General features: G+C 35.1%; 1 protein-coding gene across 3 annotated transcripts in view; it reads left to right on the top strand.

The window, feature by feature from the left end:
- GUCY1A2 (guanylate cyclase 1 soluble subunit alpha 2) overlaps positions 1 to 15274 on the top strand; it is a 370428-nt gene that overhangs the window by 221520 nt on the left and 133634 nt on the right. For all 3 annotated transcript variants that reach the window (XM_032167289.2, XM_058446513.1, XM_058446514.1), the window contains exon 5: positions 3379 to 3864. In XM_032167289.2, the coding sequence (XP_032023180.1) occupies positions 3379 to 3864 (486 nt within the window). The remainder of the gene's footprint in view (positions 1 to 3378; positions 3865 to 15274) is intronic.

Genomic DNA, 15274 nt, shown 5'->3' with positions numbered 1-15274 from the left:
TACTCAACACAGTACATGGGCAATAGCAAGTACTCACAGATGTGTTGAGTTAGCTATAGGCATCATCCTCCTCAACATCATTGTCATCTTTTCCAGTTTATAGATAAGGAAACTGAGGCTTTGAAAGGATAAGGAACTGAACGTAGGTCAGTTTTCCCACTTAATTGTCAGGAGAGTTGAAATTCAAATTCAGGCCTGACTTCTTCCAAATCCTTCTTTTCAAACTATTATGTAACACTGCATCAAATGATTTTCTTATAATACTTGAAGCTCCATGAGAGCATGGATTAGGCCATGCTCAAGATATGCAAAAATATAAAACATGTAATGTGCAGTTATATGACCTGGACTTACTCAATTCTGATTACTTATTGATAACAGTGGTAAATATTTTCATAGAACTATCGTGCATTAACATACAGCAAACCCCCATGACATGAATTTACCTATATAACAAACCTGCACATGTACCCCCCAACCGAGTATAAAAGTAAAATGAAAAAAGAAATAATGCAGATAGTTTAACAGAACCTGACAACCAAGGTTTGTGATAGTATGACATTTAATCCTTTACTATAGCTCAGAGCAAAATACTCCCCTTTGTTATGCTTGCCAATTTCTGAAATCTGACAAATGTTATGACAATTTGTTTTTCTGATGTCATCTGTGCTATCTCATTGAAACTTCAATATGATGTAAGATGCAATAAAACCTTAGATAGATGTTTATATTTTAAGCAATTTTCCACAGTTCTTTTACATACAAATATGTAGTTCTTATAATAGTTTTGCTTATTGCTAAGTTAATAAATGCAAATAATGATGAATTTCTGAATTTATGAGAAACATAATTCAAGAAGGATAATTTATATTATTTTCCAATTAAAGTAAAAATGCATTGGTGACAGAGATACAGATGGTGCCATTGAATCTGCCCATTTATTAAATAAAAAGTTCACTGATAGAACATATTGAAAAGGAAGTTATTTACTTTATTTGTTTGGGGTTATCGTCTATGAATTGTTTTTCTGTAGTGTAGGCAATCAACAACTTTTTCTTGTTTCAGGGTCTGTTTATGTAGAGATTTCAGAAAACAAACTAATGGCCACATATAAATCAAGGACATATTTGCTGTTTTATATTTTTGAGACAGGAATGTGAACTATTCAATTTAGACTTTTTATAAATTAATATTTAAAATGCATTACATATAGGAAATAGTATATGTTAATTTATGCATACATACGTACACTGATTCCATATTTAAAATTAAGATGGAGATGATAAAGGCAAAAGAGAATAAGGTCTAGTTGTGATGGTAAATGTTAAAGTTGGTACCTAGGAAGAAAAGAGAAAGAAAAACAGGAACCAATGGAAAAAAAATGAGAGAGTAGAGTCCAAGCGATGAAGAAGAGAGACCAGAAGAAGGAGAGACAAACACCAAATAAAGAGAGGAGGGTGAAAAATGTGTAACTCCAAGAAGCAAGGGAAAAGAAAGAAGAAAGCAAGATGGAGAAGGAAAAAAGAAGTAATTGGAAAGAAATATGAAGAGAGAGAGACTACATAGAAGTTTAAATATATGAGTATCAGATGTTATCATTGCCATTTAAAAATATGATTAACTCTATTAAGCTTATCAAGGTTTTTGCACTCATGTCAATATTAAAAAAATTTATATAATAATTTTTAAACTATGGGATTTTACATTATGTGTATCTTCCTTACCATGCCCTTAAGATCCTAATAACAAGAAAGTATGTATTACTAGCAACACTCCTCCCCCAAAGAACATACGAAACATATACAAAACAATCTGTAAATATTTTACAGGACAATTATTTTCTTTTTACTCAAACCATAGCCTGCAGTATTTTGAGAGCCTATTTTAAGTGGTGAATTTAGAATGTCTTCCTCCTCCTATTCTCTGGCCGATATAGATTTGGTTCTCCACCATACTGTGATACGTTTGAAAAGGGGAAGCATATTTTATCTTTCTATCCTTATCATCCAGAGCAGAGCATTACTAGTAAATAGAAAATAATCAATATTTTAGTGAATAAATACGAGTAATATAAATAAAAGGATGAAATATTGAACTTCAGCAGAAATTTTACATAAGGTAAAGTGAGCATTTAATTCCATAAAAATTATAACATCAAGCAAGATTCCATTTTATTTTCTTATATAAACAAGATCTTGGTGAATGGTACAAGGGAGAAAAGTAAAAATGTTAACAGACTTAAAAATCCAAATCCCAATAGTTTATTGCATATTTGTTCAGTGCCACCAGTTTTTATCAACTAGCTTAACTATTTAGCTATAAAGAAGACAGGAAAATACATGTATTGAGCACATTCCATGTGGTAGTGGAACATAGATGAAACTGATGCACAGTCCCAACTGGTCGACTTTTAGCCTATTCTTTCTAAGTAATTACAACTAGCTTCTTCTCCAGGTGTGCTTAGTTTAACCTTAGTCCAATCCAAATAGTTATAGTTGTAGCCATACCCCAGCTTCACCTTCTTTTTCTACTGGTGCTCATTGTTTGTGCCCTCTGAAGGTGTTCATTAGGCTACCGGGCATAAGCTTGTGTTCACTAAGTTTCCCATTAAATCTCAGTTCCCTAAATTCTCCAGTGAAAGGGCATAGAAAAGAGGAATAGATTTAAACTACTTTACCCTCAGATTCTTTATCATATGACCCAAATTCCTTTAGTATTATAATTAATATTTTTTCATTTATTTTTAGCTTATATGAACATGCTAGTTGAGTGATATTTTCTGATAATGCTAGCTTAATATCTGGTTTATATTTTTATTTTTAAGAATAAGAGAACTGTCCACTAATCTAACAAGTGCAATAACTAGTACATTTTCAAAGTACTATAATAGTTGAAAAATGATTTACATAAGGCCAAACAATTATTTTGATTCATTTTAACCTCCTAGATTTATTTTCTGAAAGGGGTATTATTTTAATGACTGTTAAATATAGTTATTTTGACAGATGGATTTACCATAATTTTATTATTATTTAGCAGGCTGAAAGCTTTAGAATTGGCTCATAAACCAGTTTCATGATGTACCTTGGAGTGTCATCTTGAATAAAAAATGTTTTCCTGTTTCATTTTTCACTGATCTCACTTTCCATTTCATTATTGTCTTTAGAAAGTAGCTGAGTGAGATATAAAACAATTGTTTCTCTTCAGAACCATGAATTTTAAACTGGCTGAAAATCAGATTTAAATTTGCTTATATGAATGCAGTAACTCAGTATTGCTAATAAAACATTTTTTCTTTCTATTCATCAGATAATACATTAAATTTTGTGAACCTACTATGTGAAGAGTACTGATCAAAATTCCATGCTAATTTCACAGGTGATGGAAGTCAAAGGACAAATGATCCATGTTCCAGAATCAAATTCCATTTTATTTTTGGGTTCTCCGTGTGTGGACAAGTTGGATGAACTCATGGGCCGAGGGCTACATCTCTCAGACATCCCTATCCATGATGCCACCCGAGATGTCATTTTGGTTGGTGAGCAGGCAAAGGCCCAAGATGGGCTGAAGAAAAGGATGGATAAATTAAAGGCAACTTTAGAAAGAACTCACCAGGCCCTGGAAGAAGAGAAAAAGAAGACAGTGGATCTTCTATATTCTATTTTCCCTGGTGATGTAGCCCAGCAATTGTGGCAAGGACAGCAAGTACAGGCCAGAAAGTTTGATGATGTCACCATGCTCTTTTCAGACATTGTTGGCTTCACAGCCATATGTGCCCAGTGTACTCCCATGCAAGTAATCAGCATGCTGAATGAACTGTACACCAGATTTGACCACCAGTGTGGATTTTTGGATATTTATAAGGTAAGGGAGTTTAGTTACTTATATATATATGTATTTAATAGTAAATTGTCATGTTAATTAAATTGATTTTTTTACTTAAACTTGATACTAAATAATTGACAACTCTTTAATTTAGAAATCTTTCTAGATAATACAGGTATTTCTTCTTTATGAGTAAACTTTCAATATGAGTTCATTTGTATTGACATAGATAACTGTGAAGAATCATGATATTGCTCAGTAAGGAAAAATTCCATATAGATACTCCTCTAAGTTTATTTTTATTAAAAAAATTAAACTTGTTGAATTCTAGGCAGCTTTTTACCACATAATTATTCTTGCTTAGAAAATAGGGTTCCAATATAAACTAAGAATTTTATTTTGACAGTTAAAAAGAAATAGCAAGTTATATTAAAACATGCATTATATTGTCAAATATGGCTAATCAGTATTTTGCACTGCATTATTAAGTGAGATCTCTTTAATTCTAAAAAAACCTATATGTAAATACTCTAGCTATTGCTCAAATGACTAATGAGTTTTTGAGGAAGTACCTTAATTTTCCAAGCTACATAATGGAAAAATTTCCAAAATTGGTGCCAACCACCAATGTTGGTTTGATTTGGTGAACTCCTTATTAATTTCTTATTAAGATCATAGCAGTATTTTGAGTCATTTAGCTCCATATCTACCTAATCAATAACTCTACAACTTTACCTAGAATCTTACGTAGATTGCACAATGTCAGGGCATAGGGCTTTTTTTATATGAAGGGAATCAAGTACTTTTAGTATAAATAGTTGTGAACTGCAGGTTTTATTTGCTTCTTTACTAATACATATTGACCAGCTACTTATTTTTATAGTATGATCTTCACATAAGCAGATTTGGAAAGAACCTGTCTGATTCACTTTGTAAATTTTATATTATCATCCAGAGGGTGTTTTTATGAAGGCGTGTCTTCTTGGAGAAAGGAGCTCTTTAGTTTCATTATGTAGACTATATAGCCAATGTTAAATATTTTAATTGAATCTCTTCTGAGTGGTAAACATTCAGTATGAAGTATGTATGAGGGATTTTCCTTGTTATAGAAAATTAAGTTCTTATAAATTATCTTTAACTCCCTTATAATTTATTGGCATATAATTTACAGCAGTGGTAGCCAAATGTCTGATTCTAAACCAGAGAGATACTATAATGTTAAACTGTCACTTCCAGGACAGAGGAGATCAGCTGAATTTGGCAACACTTTCCTTCCTCCATACTTGGGGCACTATTACACCAGTCTCTGCAACAACCAATCTTTTCCCGCTAAACTACTGATTTGCAGTGTTCGCTTCCTCCAGTTAAAGCAGTCATGTTTTTTGTTTTGTTTTGTTTTGTTTTAGCCCTAAGTTTTTACAACTAAATGAGAATGATAATAGGTAAATAAATTATTCTCTGGAAAAAACACAGGAATCCCTGACAAACATAAGTATCAGATTTTGAGAAAAGAAGAAATGTGATGCTTCTGAGTATGCCAAAACAGGCTCAAGGTTTTAAAATATGATTTGATTTCTTAGACATCAAGCATTCATTCCCTTGATATAAGCTAGGACATCTCACAGAAAAACAGTAGAAATACTCTGTGTGATCTTCAAATTTTCCTATATATTATTAAACCATGGACAGTTTCATATAGTCATGAATAATAATCAACAAGTTTTAACTTACAAAATGTTTATATAAATATATATACACACATACACACATAATAATTCTAGTTCACAACTTTTCTTAAACTAAACTTGTTTAGGAAATTTTGCAATTAATTACAACTAAATAAGATTCCAGGGCTTGGTGTTCTTAACATATCTTCAATGCTAGTGTATTAATCAGCGTTCTCTAGAGGGACGGGACTAATAGGATAGATGTATATATGAAAGGGAGTTTATTAAGGAGTATTGACTCACACAGTCACAAGGTGGAATCCCACCATAGGCTATCTGCAAGTTGAGGAGCAAGGAAGCCAGCCCGAGTTCCACAACCTCAAAAAGTAGGGAAGCCGACAGCCCAGCCTTCAGTCTGTGGCCAAAGGCTTGAGAACCCTAAGCAAACCACCAGTGTAGGTCCAAGAGTCCAAAAGCTAAAGAACCTAGAGTCCAATGTTTGAGGGCAGGAAGCATCCAGCACAAAAGAAAGATGGAGGCCAAAGGACTCAGGCCAGTCTAGTCCTTCCACATTCCTCTGCCTGCTTTTATCCTAGTCACACTGGCAGCTGATTAGATGGTACCCACCTGGATTGAGGGTGGGTCTGCCTCTCTCAGTCCATTGACTCAAATGTTAATCTCCTTTGGCAACACCCTCATAGACACACCCAGGAACAGTATTTTTTATCCTTCAATCCAGTGACGTTTACACTCAATATTAACTATCACAGCTAGTAAGTACATGTATCTAGGATAGGTATATAGGGCAGCTTTGGCTGCTTATTCAGGATTAGGGAGGTTGAGTTTTGGAGATCCAGACTGGAAATACAATATATGCTAAATCCATAGCAATAATGGTTTGGCCAGAGAGGGAAAGACAAATAAAAAGATATTAGTCCTGTATAGGATAAAAGAAGTACATTGGGAGAAATGCATTAGGAGTGATATAAATTAGAAAACTTCTGTTTGAGCAGGCTGATTTGTAATCTTCATAAACATTCTAGTGTATTTTCTAGAAAATATACCATGTGCTATTTTAAACTATGTTTGTTAAATTTTTAATGGCTGTTGAAACAAAGAATCCCAGAGGTGGTAGAATTTTTTGTAAGGACCACAAATCTTATTTTATGAAATGAAAAGTTTTGCTAGATTGAAAGTATGTATAGAATTTGGGTAATTATGTAGAATAACCATACCACAGAGAAAAATAAGGTACAGCCCACCTTTTATGTTAGAAATGTGAAAGGAAGCCAGGTAAAACTAAATGCCAAGAGAAAAGAACTAGATGGAGTGGCCCACATGGGGCTTTCATAGTGTGCTACGACTTGAGATACTAGTCTCTAAATTTGTGGTTGCCCCTCTCTTCTTCATGTCATTACTCCATGTTTTCCTATCATCAGGTAGATGACAGAGTTAAGAATTATAATTTCGTGGTAGAATTCAGATAAATTAAACATAATACGACCATTCTGCTAAAATAATCAAGCTTTCTGTAAAGTAGAGGGTTGATGAAGAAGCTGTGGATTTTGCTGTGTATATATCAAGCATTGAGAAAATGAAAGCCTTTCCAATGCTTAACTACCAAGATGTTACAGGTGTATGAATACTAAGTAAGAGCTAGGCAAATTGAAGGAAGCCTGGGTTATAATTTTGTTTCTCTTGTAATTAGAAAGGCAAATTTTCAGTAAAAGTCAACATAAACAACATACGTAATATTTTGCTTCTCAGATTGTTCTCACATGAACATAAAGAACCAGTATCTAATTTTGTAAATCAATGGCATATAAATAATAATAATAATAATGGCATTGACTATTGAAGCAAATTCGTGTACATTTTGCTTTGTTTTACATTTGTCTTTGGGAAAACCTTTGATTTTAGATAAGCAGGGAGAAAGACTTTGCCTTTCTCTGATTCCATTCTGCCATGGTTGCAGTGTTCCAGTGCTATTTTAAATACAATCTTTAGCGTTCCCATCTTTTCACCTTTAACCAATTTAACTTGACTTTTCTCCAGTTCTATACCCCATAAAATAAAGATATTCAGTGCATCAGTCTCACAGTTACATTATAAGCATTTCAGTGAGCTTTCCTATACTCAAAGAGCTTAGAATAGCATCTGGTACATAGTAGTAAATGTAAATATTAGCTGCCATTAGAACTTCTCAGACAGGTGTATCTATCTAGACATACAGGGATGTGTGTTATGTGATTGTGTGTGTGTGTGTGTGTGTGTGTGTGTGTGTATACATACATACCTAGTAGGCCCAGAGCTTTTTAGAAAAGAATAAAATATCTCATTTAATCCCTCCTTGAATAACATGTGGCATTATGTACATTTTCAGATAAGAAAACTGAGTTTTGGAAAGGTTAAATCCAGATAATGTAGCTCATAAGTCAGAATTTGAACTGAGACTTGTCTGATTTTAAAGCCTATAGTTTTTGTACAATTTAGGCTTTGATCTAGACAAAGATCAAATGATAGAAACAAAGAGTGGAAACTGTTTAAAAATGACATTACAGAATCAATAACTGTAGTTATACTGTCAAGTTGGAGATTCTCTCGTCTGCCATCTTTTCTCTTTGTTAGAAACCAGCCAGCACCTCTGTCTTCATTCCTCCTATGGAAAGTAGCATACCAAAAGAGGTATTGTGGGAGCAGTGGTCCCAGGTGCAGGCAATAAGAGGTATATTTTTTAAATAGTGAAGTGGAATAAAAGTTGATATGGTTTTAAAAATCATCTTGCCCAGGTAACTCTAAAAATGTTAGTGATGGCTGGGCACGGTGGCTCACACCTGTAATCCCAGCACTTTGGGAGGCCGAGTTGGGTGGATCGCCTGAGGTCAGGAGTTCGAGACCAGCCTGGCCAGTCTGGTGAAACCCTGTCTCTACTAAAAATACAAAAATAAGCTGGACGTGGTGGTGGGTGCCTGTAATCCCAACTAGTCAGGAGGCTGAGGCAGGAGAATTGCTTGAACCGAGGCAGTAGAGGTTGCAGTGAGCTGAGGTCATGCCACTGCACTCCAGCCTGGGCAACAGAGTGAGACTGCGTCTCAAAAATATATATATTAGTGATAAAATAGTTTTCTCTGTCAGAGTAAAGGTGGTGGGGAGAGTATTCCCATCACAGCCTTCAAGTGTGGTTTGCAAATGTCCATGGCATTAAACATTGTCAGGTTTAGATTGGGAAGAAGAAATAGTAAGACAAGACAGGGCAACCAGGAAATACCAGGACCCAAATTCTATTACATTAGGGAATCTGATGTTAAAAATCTGAAAAACAACAACACAAAGTTCATAGATTGGCAAGGAAATGCAAGTATTATAAGTCTAGCTGGAAAAGCAGAGTTCAGGCCAATTAGCAAAGTAGGAAATCCAGGCTCACTCATAGGGAATATAAGACCTTGGGACTGGACCCAAGGGGACTAGATGACAGGAACTGGAAACCAGGCAACATGTCTAGGTAGAAAGTATAAATATGGGTATCAGTACAAACTTTGATAAAGAAGCAGAGTCTTTTCCCTGGACAGAATTAAGCTTAGAATCAGAGGGTGCACAGGGCAAGTCTACAGTGTCAAAGGGGAACTGAATATGGCAACCTCATCAAAGGATATAGAGATGTCCACTGAGCTTTTAAATGCTAAAACAGGATTAGAATCACTGAGATACTAGAGTTAGGAGGCTGGTTATATCCCTCCTTGAAAATGCAGAAAATGTGCTTGGGGACACTCTTGGAATTAATACAGTGTGAAAATTACTAGATACATTGACTTCTTCTAAAAGTCTTTTAAGGCCAATGAAAACACTGTGTTAACTTTATAAATTGCAAACTCCATAAATATAATGCCAATTAAAGGGGTCAGAAAAGCCATTACGATCATGTACATTTCATTTAATTTATGCCAGCGTATTATTATGCTTTAGTCTTCTGTTAACTATAGACTCCTATTAACTATAATTCCTTAACCACTTTGTGGGAAAAAAAACCTAGACATTCTGTCTTAATGCATTTTGTGCTGTCATAATAGTATACCTGAGACTGGGTTATTTATAAAGAACAGAAATTTAATCTCTCACAGTTCTTAAGACTGGGAAGTTCAAGATGAAGTTGCTGGCATCTGGTGTGGGTCTCCTTGCTATATCCCCATGTGGATGAATGCAAAAGGGCAAGAGAGAGCAGAGTGAACCTATTCCTACAAGCTCTTCAAATAGTGGCTCCATATTCATCACCTCCCATTAGGTCCCACGCTCAATACTTTTGTATTGAGGATTAAGTTTACAACATATGAATTTTGAGGAACACATTCAAACCATAGCACATTCTAAAAATAAATACAAAATGCAAATGAATAGTGATAAATATCCATGATAGAGACGCTTGTACATAAGCTTATATATAAGTGATCAGTGTTTGCTTTTGAGTGTTCATGTTAATATCCCAGGGAAACTGAGAGTCAGGCAAGCCCTTCTAGTCTGGGTATCTTGGTGAAGACTGCCGGGGCTTTTCACCGATGTACTCACAGCAGCTGAGTTTGTACATTGGCTAAGGAGCTATAGCAGACATAAATCCCCGTCTTTAACCTCCTTTGTAAAAGCTGAAAACAGATGTTGCTGACATAGAGTTTTAGGGCTACACAGCTTTATGCCTCAAGAATTTTGATTTGTCTTGCCACTTGATAGGAAGTTACTAAAGCCCTCTCTTCTTCGCTGGACCTTCAGCCAGCCTCCAGAAAATGCAACAGATTCTCAAGGACATCACTTCAGCACGAATTAGATCTCACAGAAGAATGAAATGCTTCACTTCCACCATGTTTTGTTGTAAAACAGAAATCCTTTCAAAGTACTTAGGTACTTAGGTTGTTGTTGGAATTTTATAAATATGTATATGCCATTTTACATCATTTGCAGCATGAAATGCTAGTTCCATTTAGTAAAGAGTAATTGCTTCATTTTTCCCCAAAGTTTACATATTTTCTCTTTTAATGATCAGTGCACACACTTTTTAAATTAAGCACTTTAAGATTTATGTTAGTTCTCTTCAGTAGTCTCCATCAATACCAACATCATTTGCTTTTACTGATATTTTGTTGGAAACAAAGCAACAATGTTTTTTAGTTAGGAAATAAGAATTTCTTAAGTCAAAAATTTATTCAACTCATTCATTCACTCAATAAACAGTTACAACTCATTTGATAAGGAGCCATGACTTCCATAGAACCTTAAAAATGTTATGGAAATTAGCATGTATTTTTAGAACAATTTTAATGAATAGAAAAGAACTCATTTATATGCTTTAGGAAGTAAGGTGAAAGTCACAGATAAGCATTCTGTTCCCATAGCTTTTCTATGGGAGGAGTTATATTGTCAATTTCAAAATACCATAATGCTGTAAAAATTACCTGAAGAGGGTTTAATCTCATTTATACATTTGCCTTTGGCGAGCACTTTGGTTGGAGATAAGGAAGAGGCAAGGGTAAGATATGTTTCTTTCAATCCACTCAGCCAAGGCTGTGGAATCCCAATGCTATCTTGAGTGCACTAGTTGGAGTTCTCATCTTTCCACCTTTCATGGCTTATTTAATCTCTCTGCCTCATTTTATTATCTGTAAATAAGAGACTAATTTTATCACTTTATAGTTTTATTTCGTGAGCTTTTAAATGAGATTTATGTAAAGTGCTTAGAACAGTGTCTGCTTCATAGTAGTAAATGTACATATTAGCTATTATTACTTTCCAAACAGGTATATCTGGTCCTATATGGGAAGCGCGTGTGTCTGTGTGAGTGTGTGTGTTGTACATTTGCAGGCATTTTTATGTACATAAACATTGTGTGTCCAACGCTTATTAGAAATAGATAAAATGCTTATTTATTTGGATTTATTCTTTTAGGTTATTAGAATTGCATTTATGCCAAAGACTGTGAAGGAAGGATAGAGAAATAAAAGGAGGGAGGGAGATAAATAGCTTTCCGAAATGCATTATTTGTGTCATCTTCATGGGGCCTCAAAGATTCTTAAAGATGGTTCCATCTGCATACTCTAAATTACAATATGGAATTTATAAAGATGACAATATTTCTGAAAGCCATAATGACCCGTGGGATGTCTGTGACCAATACTATGAAACTGAACCCCAAATGTCTATTTTTTATATTCTAATATGGCAGCCTGAATTATTTTTCTTCTATATTCAGAGAACATTTCTTTTAGTGTTGTGGCATATTCTGAAGACAGTTAGAAGGCTAAAATAGTTTCCGTTGCTAAGCAGAAGTTAATATTAATGCCATGTCTTGCTGAATTTTTCAGTGTTTTGAGGTTATTCTCCCTATTGATATTTAATTTCTAAAGAGTGGTGGCAACTGCAAACAGATTGATGTTTTTGATTTTTACAAACAGTATGAACTGAATATTTATGAACCCCCAAAATTCATATGTTGAAGCCCTACTTAATGTGATATTATTTAGAGGTAGAGTATTTTGGAGTTAATTAAGTTTAGATGAGGTCTTGAAGTTGGGGTCTTCAGTGATGAAATTAGCATCATTATAAGAAGTGACTTGAACTTGCTTTCTCTCCTCTTTGAGGACACAGTAAGATGGCAGCCACTTGTAAGCTGGGAATAGAGCCCTCACCTGGGAAGTGAATTGGCTGGCATCTTGATCTTGGACTTTCCAGCCTCCAGAACTACAAGGAATAAATTCCTGTTGTTTAAGCCACCCAGTCTATGGTGTTTTGGTATAGCAGCCTGAGCAGAATGAAATCTCAAGAGAAGGTATATCACTTCTACAGGCAGTATGGAAATTTCTTCATGATACAAGTTTCTAGTAAGTTCTCTAAGTAGATTAGTCCATATTGCTAGGATTTCCTGTATTTAATAAGAATAAATGCTGCCGAGCGCGGTGGCTCACGCTTGTAATCCCAGCACTTTGGGAGGCCGAGGCAGGCGGATCACGAGGTCAGGAGATCAAGACCACGGTGAAACCCCGTCTCTACTAAAAATACAAAAAAAATTAGCCGGGCGTGGTGGCGGGCGCCTGTAGTCCCAGCTACTCGGAGAGGCTGAGGCAGGAGAATGGTGTGAACCCAGGAGGCGGAGCTTGCAGTGAGCTGAGATCGCGCCACTGCACTCCAGCCTGGGTGACAGAGCGAGACTCCCTCTCAAAAAAAAAAAAAAAAAAAAAAAAAAAAAAAAAAAAAAAGAATAAATGCTACCATCCCATTGATGCATTAATGAAAATGAAGATTTTCATTAGCCTTATAGAGTTCATTGTGTTATTACACAGTATCTCTCTTTTGTGTATCAATAAACTGTAAAGAAGTTAAGCTCTAAGCTCAAGCTGCTCATTTATCTTGCCACTACCACTTCAGCAGAACGGTATGAACAACTTGCTTTTAGTTTGTACATAGGGTGAGTTTACTAAAATGGAAATTGATTTTCTAGGCAGGACCGTTATCTCTCACTTATCTGATAGGATAGCCTTATTGCAATATGCAAATCTCACTGAATTGAGGTGTTTCTATTACCTTTTTTAAACAAACAAACCTTTAATTAATGCTTTTATATAGCAGAAATGCTGTAAATACTTCTCCCACTATTTATCACTTAATAACAGTGATTTAAAAAGTGAAAATTTCTGAAAGCAAAATGAAACTAACAGAAATCACATTTACTGAATACAAACTGTGTTCCAGTCTCAGTGTTAAGTGCTTTAAATTGTGATATTTCACTTACTTTCCAGAACAATCCTGTGGAATAGGTGTTATGATGTCTCTTCTGTGTTTTTAAATTTTTTATTTCAATTTTTGTGGGTACATAGTAGGTGTATGTATTTATGGAGTACGTGAGATGTTTTGATACAGGCATGCAATGTGTGATAATCACATCATGGAAAATGGGGTATCCATTCCCTCAAGTATTTACTTTTTGTGTTACAAACAATCCAGTTAGACCCTTTTAAAATGTACAATTAAATTATTATTAAGTATGATTGCTCTGTTGTGCTATCAAATACTAAGTGTCCCTTTTGAAGATGAGTTTAGTAAGTTGCAGATGCTACTTGAATTTAGTTCTGATTTAGTTAAAAGCTCGAATTTTAGAAAGCAATGGTTTAAATCATTCATGTGTCAGATAGCTAGTGTTTCCAATTACCTAGATGCAGAACCAGGACAAAAAAATTGTTCTGGCACTTATATACTATAGGTTAGTGCAAAAGTAATTGTGGGTTTTGCCATTACTTTTAATACATAAAATGAGATATTTATTCATTTATAAATTGGTACAGTCTCTCCAGCAACTTTGACAAATTACTAGTCAGAGTTCATCTTTCTAAAATGAAAACAATAGTATGTCACAGGACTATTTTGAGGCTGAAAAGAACTATCAGCCAAAGGTCCTTGTTACAAACATGAGGCCCTCAATGTAGTAATTAGAAGATGAACATGAATTTGTAAATTGCAATTTGAATTCTACCCTAGAGCTAAAAATATAAATAGGTTTCCTTTTTTAAAGTATTCAACAAATGTGCACTATTTTTGAATATGTGTTGGATATCATAAATACTTGTTCTCTTTGGCTCCTGGAGGTTAAAGAGGATCTTTGTACAAAAGTTAAAAGAATAGTTTCAGCACAGTAGAAGATCCTTAAGAAAATTTGTGTTTGTAACAATGAAATAGACTGGCAGAAGCATATGCTCTGATCACAGGAGTGATATGCCACAACCTTTTGGTGGAGCAGGTAGGAACAACTTTCAGTAGGTCCCCTAATTCTATGAGATTCTTTTTTTTTTTAATATATGCTTTAAGTTCTAGGGTACATGTGCATAATATGCAGGTTTGTTACATATGTATACATGTGCCATGTTGGTGTGCTGCACCCATTAACTCATCATTTACATTAGGTATATCTCCTAATGCTATCCCTCCCCCTTCCCCCTACCCCACAACAGGCCCTGGTGTGTGATGTTCCCCTTCCTGTGTCCAAGTGTTCTCATTGTTCAATTCCCACATATGAGTGAGAACATGCAGTGTTTCGTTTTCTGTCCTTGCAATAGTTTGCTCAGAATGATGGTTTCCAGCTTCATCCATGTCCCTAGAAAGGACATGAACTCATCCTTTTTTATGGCTGCATAGTATTCCATGGTGTATATATGTCACATTTTCTTAATCCAGTCTATCATTGATGGACATTTGGGTTGGTTCCAAGTCTGCTATTGTGAATAGTGCCACAGTGAACATACGTGTGCATGTGTCTTTATAGCAGCATGATTTATAGTCCTTTGGGTATATACCCAGTAATGGGATGGCTGGGTCAAATGGTATTTCTAGTTCTAGAAACTTGAGGAATCGCCACACTGTCTTCCACAATGGTTGAACCAGTTTACAGTCCCACCAACAGCATAAAATTGTTCCTATTTCTCCACATCGCTTCCAGCACCTGTTGTTTCCTGACTGTTTAATGATCGTCATTCTAACTGGTATGAGATGGTATCCATTGTGATTTTGATTTGCATTTCTCTGAAGGCCATTGAAGATGAGCATTTTTTCATGTGTCTGTTGGCTGTATAAATGTCTTCTTTTGAGAAGCGTCTGTTCATATCCTTTGCCCACTTGTTCATGGGGTTGTTCTTTTCTTGTAAATTTGTTTGAGTTCTTTGTAGATTCTGGATATTAGCCCTTTGTCAGATGAGTAGATTGCAAAAATTTTCTCCCATTCTGTAGGTTGCCTGTTCACTCTGATGCTAGTTTCT

The sequence above is a fragment of the Hylobates moloch genome, unplaced genomic scaffold (genome assembly GCF_009828535.3).
Source record: "Hylobates moloch isolate HMO894 unplaced genomic scaffold, HMol_V3 SCAFFOLD_11, whole genome shotgun sequence".
In the NCBI taxonomy this organism is placed as follows: domain Eukaryota; kingdom Metazoa; phylum Chordata; class Mammalia; order Primates; family Hylobatidae; genus Hylobates; species Hylobates moloch.
This window is presented reverse-complemented; position numbering and strand designations above follow the sequence as displayed.